At 39.0% G+C, this 16,761-nt stretch overlaps 1 protein-coding gene across 3 annotated transcripts in view; it reads right to left on the bottom strand.

The window, feature by feature from the left end:
• Window positions 1–16,761, bottom strand: part of ZFAND3 (zinc finger AN1-type containing 3) — a 221,084-nt gene that overhangs the window by 158,886 nt on the left and 45,437 nt on the right. For all 3 annotated transcript variants that reach the window (XM_067564757.1, XM_067564758.1, XM_067564759.1), the window contains exons 2-3: window positions 5,360–5,400; window positions 3,090–3,116 (exon numbers count right to left, since the gene is read on the bottom strand). In XM_067564757.1, coding sequence (XP_067420858.1) covers window positions 3,090–3,116; window positions 5,360–5,400 — 68 coding nt within the window. The remainder of the gene's footprint in view (window positions 1–3,089; window positions 3,117–5,359; window positions 5,401–16,761) is intronic.

Here is a 16,761-nt window from a genome sequence, read left to right as displayed (position 1 = left end):
CAAAGGGATGAACAAAGTACATACATGGTTTACCATTTATTGCGCACTGCTATATAGCACAGATTACAGGATATGAGACAACAATCTGCAAGATGCATGTAATTTTGTTGGAACTGTTTTCCACACTGCAAGCCAAAAGACTGATCAAAGTTCAGGTCTGCAGTTTACTGACACCAAAAATCAGCTTGCAAATGCACCCCCAATGTTTGCTTTCAGAAATGAGTGTTTTTCAGGTCATCCCCATGGTACCACTCTTACATTGCCATGAAGGAACCCTACTTTGATTCCAGTCTCTTGCACCCTAGCACAAGCTGCGCTGGGGGGGGGGGCGGTAGTAGTATATGTGAAGCTACCATTGTAAATTCAGAAAAGTAATTTAGGGAGATAGCTGAAAGAATAATTTCTGGTTTTACTGAAGAGTAACTCTTCCAGTCATTTAATGAGTTTCTAAACAAATCATGTCCAGTCCTTAAAAATCTGCTATAGCAGTGGGTCTCTTCAATGGAAATGACAGGGTTAAAGTGTACATAAATTAATGTAATAATTCTGCCTAATCTGGGATGCAGATGAAATCTGGGGAAATAAAAGATTTGCCACTGAAATGGCTTTTATAGTTTTCTACCTACATTAAAAGAGGAAAACCAATGCTGAATGTTGAATTGTTGTATATGTGAACCCACTTTAGAGGAAGTAGTGTCATTTATTTTATTCCTCTTTTCTTGTTATATGCATCCCTCAGATTCAAGGGAAAATAAAAATCAATATTGTGTTCAAGTAACAAAACTTTATAGTATGACATATAGCTCCAACATACGTATTGAACTATATTGCCAGTTTGGTGGTCAGCAGTAATAATTTCTACTTTAATTATGATCATAATCTACAAACAAACAGAATTTTATTTGTCAAGATGCCAGCAAATGAACTAACAAACATCATTTCAAGCCATAAATCAGGTAAAGGTGAATCAGGAATCAAGACATTCCGGCCTTGTCTTTCATGACAATGACAAAGAAATCGCCACATGTAAACAGAGCTCAGAGTAAGAAGTATATTCTCAAATCAAATTATGCTGATATAGTGGTTAAGGTAAATGTGGAAATTTTGTCGCACTGATAGAATCAGAAGTTAGAGATGAAAGATATTTTGGGTTTAGTTCCCTCTACATACCTTCAATTTTAGCCTCATTGAGAAGCACTATGAAGCCCCTCAAGAGTTTTGTTAGAAATATTTCACCCCCACTGATGTTCTAAAACCATTCTGTTCTACTTCCAGTGATCTCTGTGCATCTCCCCACCAGATCATCTAGCCCTATGGCACTTACCTTTAGTTTCATGTGTTAGCCCCCTTGGGCAAGCTACAACCCATTACCAGCATTCCTTTTCCTTTCCGGTTTGCTCCATAACAACTATCTTCCTCTTGTCTGAGAGCAAATGAACTAAAGGTGAAATATAGTTATATAAATTATTTAAAGAGAAAGCACACAGTTTTATGGCATGTTACTGGAATACACCTAAATATTTGAGGAATGTATTTGTTTTGCAGCAGTGTCCAGAGGCTCTACTCAGGACTGAGACCTTGTTGTGCCAGGTGCTTTACAAACATATAGGAAAACAGTCCCTGCCTGAAAGAGCATACAATATAAGGGTGAGTTTTTATAAACAATCACATTGGCCTAACCCTGCTCCCATTGAAGTTTATAGTAAGATTCCAACGGACTTCAATGGAAGCAGAGTTAGGCCAATCCTGAGTGCTTTTGAAAATCCCACTCAGTGTCTAGTAATTTAGGCACTGAGCACTAACAGTTTGCCAAACTGACAGGACAGGTTGCAGTAAAGGTGTAGAGAACGTGGTGTCAGTGAAGTACCCATTCCACCTGTCCATTTGCATCTCCTTACTTACCAGTTTACATTCTAATTTGAAAAAAATGACAATACAGAATTTGTATTTTGGATGTGTGAGATGTCTGAAGTTACTCTAGGTTAACAAGCTACAGTGAATTCATCTGTGGCAATTCAATATCAATATCACTTGTACTGTAACTGTATTGGAGACAGTGGGATATAGATAGCTTTTAGGTAACACCACAAAATGAAGACCAGCACACAGTAAAGTACTTTGCTGACCCTGGATTCATTTTAAGAACCTCCACTGAAAGCATTTTAACATTTCAGGGTCTGTGATTTTTACTAACACTTAAGAAAGACAGGTTTGATTTTTCTCAATTTTTTCTCTCTCGTTAATTTCAAACTCTTCTCTCCAGTGTTTCATAAACCTTTTTGTGCAAGTTAAGAACTAAGTATCAAACCAGAAATGCTAGATCTGTGGTAATGTAGAATAGTCTTGTGAATTTTCAGGCCTTTCAAGGTTAATACTTCAGTTTCTTCCAAGGAGGGTTTATCTTCACACTTGTCTATAAAGTGCCTAGGATACTGCTGTTTATACAAATAAGATGAATTAATCCTTACAAATCCCGTGAAAGGCAAGGGAATGCTGTCCCCTTTTTGAATTATAGAAAAGTTGACAAAGTTGGCAATCAGAAATTCCTGGCTTCTAGCCCCATGATCATGCTACTTTTCCTTTTTGACCACAGGTTAAACAAACATATTGTCAGATCACCCCATATATTCATCCCCATAGCCATATAGCAGCCATCAGTATTTGGCCAAACAAGAATTAAAGACAACAGCTCCTGTGCATTGTTCTTTGCTCTGACCAGGTCTGTGCCAATTTAATTCAATTTCTTATCATAACTGAAGATAAATTATGAATTAGTCATGAACGTTTCAGGGAAAGAAAGATCATATCAGATCATAATTATATATTCAGGAACTTGTCTATAATTTGACAAGATTGAAATTATGGCAAAAAAAGGTAAAGGCAGGCAGTAAGACGCTGTTTCAATAATTTATACTGCAATGCAAACCCAGCAAATATGTTTTGTTTCCTCAGTAGCCTGTTGCCTTCCTCACCCAATATATTTAAAATTCTACTGTCTACCAAAGTTCCCCCCCTCCCCCAGAGGAAAGGGATAGCAGAGACTTGCCCTCCGTTTTTTAATTCAATCACTTAACCACATAGTTACTAACCTTTTTCATTGTGTGGATTTCTTTTTTCTAAAATGAAAGAGAAAGGAAACAAGGGTCAAGATAGGTAATAACACTCCCAAATTCTCCCCCTCATACAAAACTGCTCCAACACATTTGTTTATAGCTTGTCACCTTATCACAAAAATGTAAGAGAAAGAATCTTTGGCACTTTTGAGATGTCTGAATTATGAGCAGAGTATGTCTTTGTCTTCCTATTTTAATGGTCTGGCTGAAATCCAACAATGTTACATTAAAAAAAATCCACAGAAAATGAAATAGTCACTTTAAAAAAAAGAGAGGGAAAGTAATTAGAGGAAAGCATGCTAGTTATGACCTATTAATGAATATCCAAAGACTCCTTCCATATGAAGATTACCAAAAAGCCATAACTGGGACCTAAAATAGCAAAAGCAAGTCTGGCACTCCCAGAATATCAGTTCTTGCCCTGTCAATAATGATTAATGGTCAATCTGATCATTGACCCCCAACCGTCGAGGTCTAATGGACATGGTAGCTTTAAGTTCATAGAATATTGTGTATTTTAGAAAAGAGTCTAAAGGGATATTTGACATTTTAAAGCTCCTACATATAGGTATGAACAATATAACTCTCTGTGTCTGAGTAAGCCTTTGCATATTCAGAGTATTTATTCAGAGGGAAAGGGCTTTTCAAATGAGACTTGCAGAACAGGAAGAAAATCAAGTAAATACCTCAAACTTGTTTTCTTCTAAAGAAAATCAATACAAATCAAGTTTTAAAGAAGCTCCACTCCATGCCTGATCTGCTGTTTTTACAGCCTTGAGGATTCTGTTAACTCCAGGATATGCAAGATTGTCAATTTTTAGCTAACTATCAAATATACAGGTTGTTTGCAATGTTGCTGCAGGTGTGTTGGTTCCAGGATAAGAGAAAGACATGGTAGGTGAGGTAATATCTTTTATTGGATCAACTTCTGTTGATGGAAGGTACAAGCTTTCAAGCTACACAGAGCTCTTCCTCATGTCTGGGGAAAGAAGCAGAGTATTACTTCTCCAGATCTGAAGAAGAGCTCTGTATAGCTCGAAAGCCTTGTACCAACCTTCCACCAACAGAAGTTGGTTCAATAAAAAAAAAATATTACCTCACCTACCTTGCTTCTCAAATATAAAGGTGTGTATTTGTTACTTAAACATACTTGTATGTTTAATACTTACTTGGAATTTGAAATCTACATGCTTCTGAGTACTCAAGTACATCAAAGTTTGTAGCACTTTGTTCCTTTACAGAATTAATATGGTAATCTTGATCTATGATCCACCAAGCAAGGGTCTTTCTAGATTTTATTAGAAATTCCAAACGGAATCTTGTGGGTATTTTATGCACACTCAGCTCAAATTAAAAAACAAAACAAAAAACATGGATTTTTGCATTTACTATGAATGGTCTAAACAAATTCTAATGGACTATTTACATTTTAGTTTTAGGCCCACCTTTCAATAGCTAAACCAAGAATCTAAACCATTAAAATGTTGAGTCTTTTTCTTCAGCTTTTAATATTTACTTCTGGCTCCCTTGAAGGAGATTCTTTTAAGACCTGGAACAATGGAAGCACTTTAATTACAGCAAAATAAGTGGCATTAGTCTAATGAATGACAACATAATGATTTCAAAATCTGAGAAAGTTAATGTAAGAGTGCAAGCTAAGAGAGACTGGCAAAAGGTTGATAACGGTTCCCAGCATTCTCCATCAACATGAGCAAGTTTGCAACAAGAAAGTACGACGCAGAGCTAAGGGTTAGCCTGTTGGTCAACAAACAAATATTTAATGCACACTCCGGATATCAAATACAGATGGGCAGGAGGACTTCTTTCCATACCCACTCCTCTTCCTTTTATAGTTTCATCCATACAAGATTTTGGTGTGTAGTAGCAGAGTAAAAATGTGACCTACTTAATTCAAAATTCTAAACCAGACTGATGCATTTTGAAAGCTGTGTCATCTTTACAGGAGTTGCACTAAGACTGGAGCACTACAGTTCAAGGGCATTCCAGACTTCTGTTATCTTCACTGAGTGAAGGTTTGATTGGTGTATTTACACAAGAGACTCTTGCTTTCCATATACTGGAGATTGTTTCAACAAACTTGAGCAAATAAATGAAGCACCAAAATCAGGAGAATCTGTTTTCACACACATTGAAGAAACCAAATCCCATGCATAAACCCCAAAGGAGATGGCAACAATGTAATTTAGATAGTCTAACAAAAACACGAAACCTTTTAGTGCACTTACCAGCAAAGCATTTGGAACAGAGATTCATAGTCTTGCTGGACCTAGGGCAAGGGGAAAAAAAAGAATAGAGCTAAAAATTCATTATAATAATTCTAATCAATACACCAGGAGTTTTCAGAAGAAAAACAAGGGTAGGAAGGGGGCAAGGATTTAAATGGCTTGTCCCCACACAAGTCACCATGGTAAAGGACTGGCAGAACTGAAGGTGGTGGGGTAAGCAAAGAGGATCTCATTTGGCAATCTTTTGAAGTATGGCTTCCAAACATTTATCCTAGCATTCATAAATGAACTATAGGATAACAATTATGACAGACATGAAAAGCTGATTTATTCCACTTGAATGTTATCGCTCCCCTTAGCAACAGATTTTCAGGCCCAGCACATCTCCTGTATAGAGCACTACAACAGGCAGTTTAGTATTTATAACAGTTCTTCAGCTTGATTCAGAAAGTCAGTAGGCTTGCATAAGACAAATTTAGGGTTGTATTTCTCTATAGCGCCACCACACCATTATTCCCACCAAAGGAGTGCTTCAGGAGTGGTCATTACTTGCACATGCTTCTTCCAGTTTACAAATTAAGATTACTTTCTATTATCACAGTATCTTTCATTAAAGAGAATTAGCTAGCTTGAGTATGGACTCAAAAGTTCCCGCTGGGTGTTGTAACATTTTAGGAAATATGTCAACATGTTTTCTTCTATACAAACTACACAAGATTTGATTTGTCCAATATTCCTGATTCAGTTCAGAGCAAATGCCATGAAAGCCATGAAAGGCACATGTTGGGGTTACATGAGAAGGCATTTTTAGGCAATTTCCTAAAGCAGAGTTGAAGTACACATCGGTAAGCAAGCTTATACCCAAACTGCCCATACTATACCAGTTCTGGAAATAAAAGAATTCACTTTTCATGGGCTGTCCACCTGAAACCTCTCACTAGCACTATATTAACTATGTTTCTAAAGGTAAAGACATATGTGGAAAACAAAACAATGGAAAAAAACCAAAAACAATGGAGCCTACCAAAATAATTAAATGTCTAGTAAAAATCAAACAAGGCTGGAATTTTGAAAAAGAACCCATAACTTATATAGTATATATGTTAAAAATCTAAGTACTCAATGGAGACCATTGTCATATCAAAGAGCAAGTATTTCTATGTTTCTTTTCAGACCAATTACTTCTGAGATTAAATATTTTTGATTGAATTATAGAATATTTTAAGTGTTTTTCACACAGCACATTTTTAATTATTTTACTGTAACTTAAGGAAAATCTAGATACGATTATTCACATCTTAGTGCCAGACATTTCAGGACATTAAGTTGCTTTTGAATTCTCTCACAAGTGAAAGTTGGTCTATAATTGACTAAAAAATCCCAGTAAATACAAGTCATCACAGGTCTGAGAAGCAAACACACTTGCTAGCTACAGCAGGAGATTTACAGAACATATACTAATTTTAAATATAAGCAATCAGTGCAAAGGAGAAACATTAAATCCTAGGAAAAGAAAAGCAGAGCAGTCCTATCTGGCCATACGAATAAATCATCTGGTTGATGTATGCCCAGATACTCAATATGTGCATTGACAGTCTACACAGATCATCTACCTTCAGAAGAACTACAATTAAAAACAGCAGACAGTCCCCTACACGTTCATCTTGCTGGCTGAATAATTTCAGGTCATTATACAGAATCTTTCAGTTTCTATTTCACATAAAAGGGAAAGATCACAGTGGTCAAACACCACACAGAATAAAGGAGATGTGCTACTATATATTTGGCCCAGCCTTTTTTTACCCCATAATAAAGTTAAAGAATAGAGAACAAGTTGAGCAGGTTGTACATTCTGGATCCAGTCTCTATTACTAAATTCCAGTTAAATGCTATGCAGCAAGGCAACTGAAAAACAAAGCAGGAAGAATCAGCAAGATAGTGAAGAGATTTAGAATCAAAGCAAAGCTCTAGAAATTGAGGCTGCATTCAGCCAGAAGACTGGAGGAATGAAACAGACAACGCAGGAAATTAAAGACAAAGGAAAATCCTAAAAAAGGCTTCTGTGTGTTTTGGAAATATTAGCACAAGCTTATGAGAAACTTAACTATCTTTTCTTACAAAGCTGTATCCTGCACAGTACTAATTGTAAAACAGATCATCATACCAAAATCCACCAGATTCTGATTCCAGTCAATCCATCCTTTCCCTTTAAAACATGGAAGATCTTCAGAAGCATCTACTCTAGGATGGGAGTAATAGTGGTTTAGAAGCCAATTCAACAAAGCACTTAAGTTCCACTGAATTCACACTTAGGCCTGGCCTACACTAAAAAGTTAGGTTGACCCAGCTGTATTGCCACTTAATGCTTCGTTAAATCTGAGTCTTAACTAGGAAAATGGACACCACTCACTACCAGCTTGTGCATAATGGTGGCAAATCAAGTTGCGGAGGGAGGGCATTTATAATATGGGACCAATCCTGTTGCTCCTGAAGTCAATGGAAATCTAGCCACGCAGTCCACTGGAAGCAGGACTGAGCCCACAACAAACAACTAAATAGAAAGCAGTGCTTTCTTTCGGTTAGAGCATAGGACTGGAAGTCAGGAGAACAGAGTCATCTTGAATCCAATTCAGTTAAGGCCACAATATAGATGTCATAGAATCAATATTTTGAAAGTGAGATACATTTTTTTTTAATTTTAGTGGTGTCTAGCAAAGAAACCTCTACTAAATGCTACACATTGGTATACCTGTATACTCCAGTCCAAGACTGTCTCTGTACAGTGCGGTATGAAGTTTTGATTCTTAACCAAAAGTGAAACTGACTAGGTGGTTTCCATTGTATATTTCACTATAGATGATTAATAGCTAACCCATCTCCCCAAAACACTGAAAGATAAGGCTGAAATTGAAAAATTCTTAATACATCTCTAGCAAAAGCAAGTCACTACAGTTAAACACTACAGCTGTTCATAAAGTTCAGCTGAATTATTTCTGTAAAGGTGAGGAAGGTATCATGGTTCTAGAACTCCAAGTCAATATAGAAATGGGGAATCTTGTTCAGGGTGGATTTAAAAAAAAATCAATGATTTTTTTATTAAAAATTGGGTTTTTTAATTTTATTTAAATTATAACATGTTTCACTTTTTAAAAATAAACCTGTTTAAAATGAAATCTGAATTTAATACAAAATATGTTAAGGACTAAACTGATTACAATTTCTTAAAACATTTAAATAAAAAAATAATAAATATGTTGAATCCATAAGCCTCTATCAGAAACTTTGAGTTAAAGACTGCTTGTCTATATATAGAATTGGGGGAGGGGAGAATCCAACTTTTGAGTTCAAGTTGTATAAAGATGGCACAGTAGGTCATGTACTGTAATAAGGGTTTGATCCTGTGGGGGACCCGGGATTGTGCATTTAATTGCTTGTAGGTTTCCAACCTCACATTTCCATCACAAGAGTCAATTTCATGCTTAGTGACAGCTAATGGAAAATTGCATACTGTATGCATTTTACAATATACCTTGTGTCAGTTAAGCTATGGATTTCTATAGATAAATTATTTATAAGGATAGATTGTAAATTAAGTTAGTATTCAGACATCCATAAATATGGATAAATCATATCAAATCAAATTGATGGTATTGGCTTAGAGCAGGGGTTCTCAAACTGGGGGTTGCAACCCCTCCAGGGGTCGTAAAGTTATTATGGGGGGACACGAGCCACCCAGCTCTGAAGGAAGCGCCGCTGCCAGCAGCAGCGCAAAAGGGTAGCAATGGGGCATTAAGTCTGCTGTGAAAAGTGATATTGACAAAGGGTTATAAATTTAGCATTTAAAAGTGTGTTAAATATAAAAAAAGATATTTTTAATTTACAAGGAGAGTCGCACTCAGAGGCTTGCTGTGTGAAAGGGATCGCCAATACAAAATGTTTGAGAACCACTGGCTTAGAGAGAATATGAAGTTAAGAAGGTAGAGTCTGTCAGAAAAGAAACCATTTAACTGACCCTGTTGATTCAGGAATCAAGGTGAAACAAGCTACCTGGGTCAAGTGGCATGACACAGAAAATTAGAGGCAAGGATACTTCAAGGCAGCTAAAAAATCCTGGAGGACAGAGAATGATCAGATGTAACATTTCTATAAGCCTCATTCAGGTAGCCAAGGAGCAGCCAAAGAGAACACAATACTCCATTAAACAAATAGAGGAGAAAGTAGTAGCAGCAATGTATGGAATTTGAAAGAGGAAGAAATGTACAAGTCTTCCCTCAAACAAAACTATAGTTAAAGAGATATTTACACACTAGCAAAAAGAAGTGTTTAAATATCATGTAACGAAAGAAAATTCTAAGGTCCTTTGAATTGCCATCTTTCACTTTCCCTGCTAAGGCCTGCAGATTTCCCCAGAAGATTAAGATGCCATTTTAAGGATTTAGAAGCACATATATGAATGCATGCTCTCACATTCTCACTGCATTTTAAAATCTTGACTCACTGACCAATATTTATACCCACCCCCATGTAACTAAAAAAAAAAAAAAAGGGGGGGGGGGGAGGGGGGATGTTAGGCCCAAGCCTCAGAAGCCAAACTTCAGCCTAGAGGGAGTTTTTTTATGGCCAGGGACCATAATGGTAAATGAAGCCAGTGCAGAGAGGCACTATAATTTTGAAGATTAACAGATTTGAAATCTGAAATATATATATTGCTATTATTGTTATATAATATACCAGTTTTGGCATACAGCAGTATGAAGCGTTCTTTAAGTAATATATATTGGTATTATAGCTTACAGGCAACCTGATGGCATACAGCAATATAAAGAGTTCTTTAAGTTCTGTTATTATTCTGTTTCTACTTACTCTCAAGAAACTGTATTTAGATCTGAGCTTCCAATGTTCCAATAAGAACATTTCAAAGCATTTTACAGGATTTTATTTACTATTCCACTAATTAGTAGCAACTTGGCTAAGTGTTACCATAAAGTGTGATACAACTCAAGGCACAAAACCCCCTCAGTACCTGCCAGTGTTTGTGCAATAAATTACACAGATACAATATGTAATTCCACTTTTTTAAACCAGAGAGCATGATTAAAATCCTAACTGAGAATACCCAGAGCAGAAACTGCTAGATATACTGTGCTTAAGTACAGTAACTAAAATTTAAAAGATAGAAGACTCAATCTAGAACTTCAAGAATATGTAAATGATCGATTTTGAGCATTAGAGAAAAACTGAGAAAGGATGTCCAGAAATCAATTAATATCCAAGCACCCTTTGCTTTTCCAATTAAATTTATCTTCTGGAAAGCAGTGTTAGGTGTAGCTCAGAGAAACTAATGACTTTGTCATAAAGTCATGTTTCACAGAAGACTGAAAATCTGATTAGCTTCCCCCCATACACACCACCCCTTTATTTTATAAACACATATTTGAAAACTAATATCAGATTACTCCTGCCCACTGCTAAAAAGCAATGTAAGAAACTCAGTTTCCCAACCTTGTCTGTGATAGAAAATTCCTTTGCTTTTCTCCAGTAACAGCTGAACTGTGCTACTAACATGTAAGCACTTATACCACTGGCAGCACTGGTGCAGCTGCTCCATTCTCAAAAAGCATACCAATTTTTCTACACTTGATGCACCCCCTCAATTCCCGAGTAGAGTCAGATTTCCCTAAATACTGGTTCCATTCTTATATTTGAGGGCTAGGGGAGGGAGGGGGGGGAGAGAGAGAGAGAGAGAGAGAGAGAGAGAGAGAGTGTGTGTGTGTTATAGTTGGCCTGAAATACATTTGAACACTACATACTATTTCAGAGCAATTGGCAAATCCCAGAATCTGCATTTTTATTGTGACTATGGGCTTTGTCTATGCAGCCAGCAAAGCACACAAAAGAGGTGTGATTTGTAGAGCATTCTAACATGCTGCACTTCAACTGCCCCATGTCAATCTTGTTGGTGCACTTTAAAAGGTACCTCGTTCAGACTGCATTAGCGTGTACTAGTACCTTTTAGAGCACACCAGCATGGTCTACACAGGGCAGCTGGAATGTAGCACATTAGTGCTCTCTACAAATCATACCCATTGGTGCGCTCTGCCATGCTGTATACATAAGCCCTGAGACGTTCCAGCATGCCAGGTAACGATTCTTTACAACTTAGAAGTTCCAATGAATTGGTAGTAGGAAAACACTGATCTGCTTCAGTGACGATGTAATTGGAATGGTGATTAAATGCATCATGTTAAATGCTTCTTGGGCCTTTTCCAGAACAGCAATTATGCAGCAGGATCTCAGCATTGCTGCAGCCTAAACATCTTAGCTCACTGAATGATACCCATCCAACTTGTCAGAGGTCATATGTCTGAGGAATATTTTAATAATTAATGAATGGAATGAGACGCAACAAAAACTATACACAAATCTCCTTACTGCATATATAATACACATATTGTTTAATGTATTCAGCAACCTAAGATAATTATATGCATGTTAGAGCAATGCATTTGTACCACTGCAGCTAATAGTCTGTCAACATTTCCATTTTACAGCAATTTTCAAAGATTTATAATTCTGCTGAAGAATCTGCTGAGCTGAACCCTTGGCAGAGTAAAAGCAGTATCATAGCCCATGTATGTCTAGGTTCATCCAAGTAGGCCAGTTGATTATTTAGTGTTAAAGAAAATTGATCTAACCCAGTATTTTAGTTTTTCCTTTTATTGCTTTTCATCAGTATCGGGCACAGCACAGCAACACTTCACCTTATATAGGGAGGAGGTTAATTAGACCTTGTTAATTAGACCCACGATCAGCCCCTTGGATATTATGTATAAATTGTATACAAGCTTCTTAACGGAACCATGTAACTTTTCTATGAAGTGTGCATAAAATGCAGGAACTGCATACTGAATAGTGAGGCTGCCAACCGTGAAGGGTTCCAAATGAGCAGTTCAAATTGTTGTATGCTGAGGAACTCAAAAGTGGAGTGAACTGCAATAGAAATTCTAAACGGAAATGGATAGCATTAATTAATACAGTGGTAAGGTTCAGAAATGAAGCACACAAGTCAGGAACCATATAGTTAACAATGAATGCTTCAACATAACTTTCCCCTTCTGCTCATGCCTTAACACAGTCTGGTAGTTAGGAAACATCAGCATTAAGGTCACTCATGGAACCTTAATTTGCCCTTCTTATGGGTACGCATTATAAGACAGTCTTTCATTCAGACCACAGGAGAGATGGTGTTCACTGAATGACAAGATATTCAATATCTTGTTTTATCCTCATTATTCAATCAAGGGCCCCATGTCTGCACACTATTCAAACCCTGCTTAGTTCCAGTGCCACAGAGGTTTCCATAAGGCAGCATTAGCAACTGCAGGGAAAGTCCTGCTCAGCTCTGGGTTGGAGCACATTCAGTTGCTGTAGGAAGGGTACATGCCCAGTTCAGTCCACACTGGCGTTGTGAGGGGATAGAGCATGCCTGTGCAGACAGAATTTTGGAGGATTTAGCTACTAAGTTATAACAAGTTTCTACTGAGCACATGAAAATTGAGATTTTTCAAAGTCTTATAAATTGCCCAAACATGGATTTCCATAGGGAAGTGTCACAGGGTTATTGGGCCCTTTAAGAGGAAGCAGGGGTTCCAGTGCACATGTGACTGATTATCTGTCACGCAATTGGGCAGGGAAGGCACCTTCACATTATAAGGAAAATGGATGCACCCAGGTGAAGAAAGAGGAGAGATGCTGAAAAGTTCAAGAAGAAAGGAGCAAGGGAAAATGCTGGAGGAGTGGTCCAAGAGTCTAGCACACAAAGGCCGAAGAAGTGGGTCTCTGAAACCTCCTGAACTAAAGTGGACAGACTGATTCCATAGAGCCTGGAAAGGACTGATAACTGTACCTAGTGGAGAGGCTTGGAGCCAGAGAGACCTCAGGAAGGAAGAGTTGTGCCCAACTGGAGACTAGGGTGTGTAGGAAGAGACTTTACTTTGGGTTTGTTTTATTTTAATAAATCAATCCCCAAGAAAGGGGTTTGTTATTGGACATAAGCCTCTGTACATCATTCCTGGGAACATGTAGAAGGGAAACCGAGGCAGGGGCCTGCAGACCCACATCGAGCCAGGCAGGGGTGATGAGGAGGCAGCTGCCCTTTTATAGGAAAGTAAAAGGCATCTCTCTGATATGAAGGCCACCTCAAATTTCAAATCCCTGCTTCAAGGCGTTGTGGTGTTAACGTGTCTCAATGACAGAGTTGTAAAAATGAGCAAAAATTTATTTTCCCCTCTTTTCCGTAAAAAGAGTTCAGCCTGAAGGAGGTACCTGGCCTTGAAGATTTCAGCCTTAACACATTAAATTTGGCATAGTTATAAGCAACTGAAAACAGGACAATTATAATGGGAAGTGTTGCGGCAAGCTGGACTATGGGCAGCACTACAAACATTGCCTATAGTAAGAAATTCTAGTTTCTATGAAACATGTATAGAACCCCAGTCATATCTAGGAACCTTACAGTAAGTTATATTACACACAGCATGTTTACATAGCCGATATTCATGTTAGAGGAAACTGTGTTCAGTAGTCTAAAATTATGAACATTTAAACTTGAATGGCCCCTAAGGACTGAGACAGCCAGTGCTCTAAATCACTCTAAGTTTTGAGTAGATCTAAAACAGTCTGAGGTGACAGTCTTGTCTTTACTGCAACAGTTAGCTCACATTACTGCACGGTCAGTATGTCTACACAGCAGGTAGGAGGGTGCTTCCCAGAGTGGATAGACAGACACATGATCGCTCTTCCTAGCTGAGAGGGAACGAGCAGCAGCTTGGGCTAGCCATCTAAGCTCAAGCAGAGATAGCACATCTGCCAATATATGCTAGAAAGCACCCTCCCACCTGCTGTGTAGACATATCTTCAGACATATCTTCATATACTTGAGCTAGGCTAACAAGTGAGAGTGGTCACACTGCAAAACACTTCACAGTGATTTAGCAACACAGAGTGAGTATATTAACAGCTGATAAATGGTGTTAACTGGAGCCCTAGCTGCATCACCACTACATCACTAGCTCAAGCATCAGCAGCACTCAAGCTTCAACCCATGCTCCCTGATGGGCCTGCTAGCTCAAGCTTAAAGTACCTCTTAACTCAAGCTAGAGATTAAGGGTTGGTCTACACTAACGAGTTTTGTCAACGAACACTGGAGGTGTACATATTCAAATGCTCCTCCCACCAATGTAACTCCCTTGACATGCCGACATAATAAAATCACCTCAATGAGAGATGTACAGCTTATGTCAACATAGACAGCGCGACACAGTGTCAGTGTAGACACAGCCCTTACATCAGTAGTTACCTGTCATTCTTGTCTGCTGGAGCCCTGAAATTGACAAGAAAACCAGGTGGGAGTGGGGCGAAAAGCCTCTGGTTGCGGGACCCCAGCTCCCAGCTGGGATGGCAAAAGCTGAGAGCAGCTGGACCCTGGCTCTTGGCTCGAGAAGCCAAGGGTGGCTGGATCCATGTTCCCAGCAGGGAGCAGGGCAAAAAAAAAAAAAAGCCTCTGGTGGCAGGGCCCCGGCTCCCGGATGACAGTCAGGACAGGAGGGTGGCAGGACCCAGCTCCTGGCTGAGAGCAGGGACGAGAGAAGCCGAGGGTAGCTGGACCCCAGTTCCTGGCTCAAGAAGCCAAGGGTGGCTGGACTCCTGTTCCTGATGGGGAGGGGAAAAGCCCTGGAGGGCTTCTCCCTGCACTCTCCACCAGAAGTGGGGGTGGGGAGAAGCGAGAAGCCAGGGCAACTGGACCCCACTCCCCAGAGGCGAGAAGCCCTGGGCTGTTTCCCCCCACCCGGAACAGTGGGCGGGAGGGGGAAGAAGCCCCTGCTGGCTTCCCCCAGCTCCCAGTGGGGAACACCAGGGGTAAAGCCCCAGGTAGCTGCTCCCAGTGGGGAACAGGAAGTGGGGGAGGGGGCAGCCCACAGGGAGCCTGTAAGCCTGTGAGGCAGCTGGGCTTGCTGCCAGGGGAGCTGACAGACCGGGCTCTCAGCTCCTCACACTGCCCCTCTTCGGTTGGTGGACACGCTCCTGGTGAGGACACGTACCACCGACCCAAGGAGGGTAGCATGGACAGCTGCCACAGCAGTAACTAATGCGGTGGCTGTAAGTCAACCTAACATAGGTCGAATTATCTTTGTAGTGTAGACAAGGACTAACACTGCAGTGAAAACAGACCCTGAGTGAGAGATTTTTATCCTGCAAACTTCAAACATTTACTTTTAAAAAGTATTTGACCCATTTTCTTTCAACATTGCTTGCTTTGTCGAGGAAAGTAAAAGAAACCAAGCCTGAAGAATGTGCCTATTATATACTTATATAAGAAAGCCTAATTAAAATTGGTCACTATGATGATATAATGTGGGACAATGTTAAATGTACAAGCACAGAGGGGCAAATTTAAAGTTAAACTTTCATATTTAACTCTGCCTTTCATGACATGATTGCTTGACTTCACTGCTTTGACACTGCATTCAAGAGGGTGTTTTGGTATTTCTTTCCATTTCTGAAGAAAAACATTTCCAGTGAAGCTTATAAATTCCAGAATCATGAACTATCTAATTTAATGCCTCCCAAGCATCCAGACACCCTTGACCATTTTCTTGGCAGGAAAATGTATCCCTTAATTTTGTCAATTTAGGTATTTAAAAAAAAAACAAACACACAGCACTTAGAATTTAACACCTATTTCACCAGTTTTACTTGGCAATAGCTAAATCCATCCCCTGAGCAGAATTTATGCTAATTTTGCCTCAATTAAGCAACTCTATACTTGGGGCAGGCAGGAGCCATCTCTTTCTGTTTTGGGAGATATCTCCAGCTTCCACTAGTAACAAATCATTTCTCACCCCACAAATCACAAACCTAGGAATCTTCTATCTTAGTATTTATACAGTGTCTAATCATAATAACTAGGTGTGGAATACAAATTAGAAATTGAAATAAAATGTTCCATAAAGGCACCTACTGGTTGGTTAGTAACCCTTTACTTATGACACTCCCACCTTTATGCTTTCCTTCCCTTTTTCCTTACTTTCTTCATGGCCCTTTCTACACTCGATAAATTATTAAAAGATACCCCACTGGGGTTAACTTTAGGTCAGATGAAGTGATGTTAGCAGCACTGCAAAAGCCATTCTAGACAAGCAAACTGGCTTCCAACCCCATTTTCAATACTGCTGCACAATTTGTAACAAGCAGTCAGGGAAGCTGCCTACACTTGTGCTCCCAGGAATGATAACTCCGGTTCAGTTGAAATGGCATTCATACCAGTGGGATTTTTTGATTATTTCTCTAGCACAGATAAGATCTATAAGATGGTTCTTTAGCCCCTCCCCTGGATGGGAAGA

This window comes from Emydura macquarii, unplaced genomic scaffold, assembly GCF_026122565.2.
Source record: "Emydura macquarii macquarii isolate MOO-44397 ecotype Brisbane River unplaced genomic scaffold, CSIRO-AGI_Emac_v2 contig_2676, whole genome shotgun sequence".
NCBI lineage: Eukaryota > Metazoa > Chordata > Testudines > Chelidae > Emydura > Emydura macquarii.
Note: the sequence above shows the minus strand (reverse complement) of the source record. Positions and strands in the feature narration are given on the sequence as shown.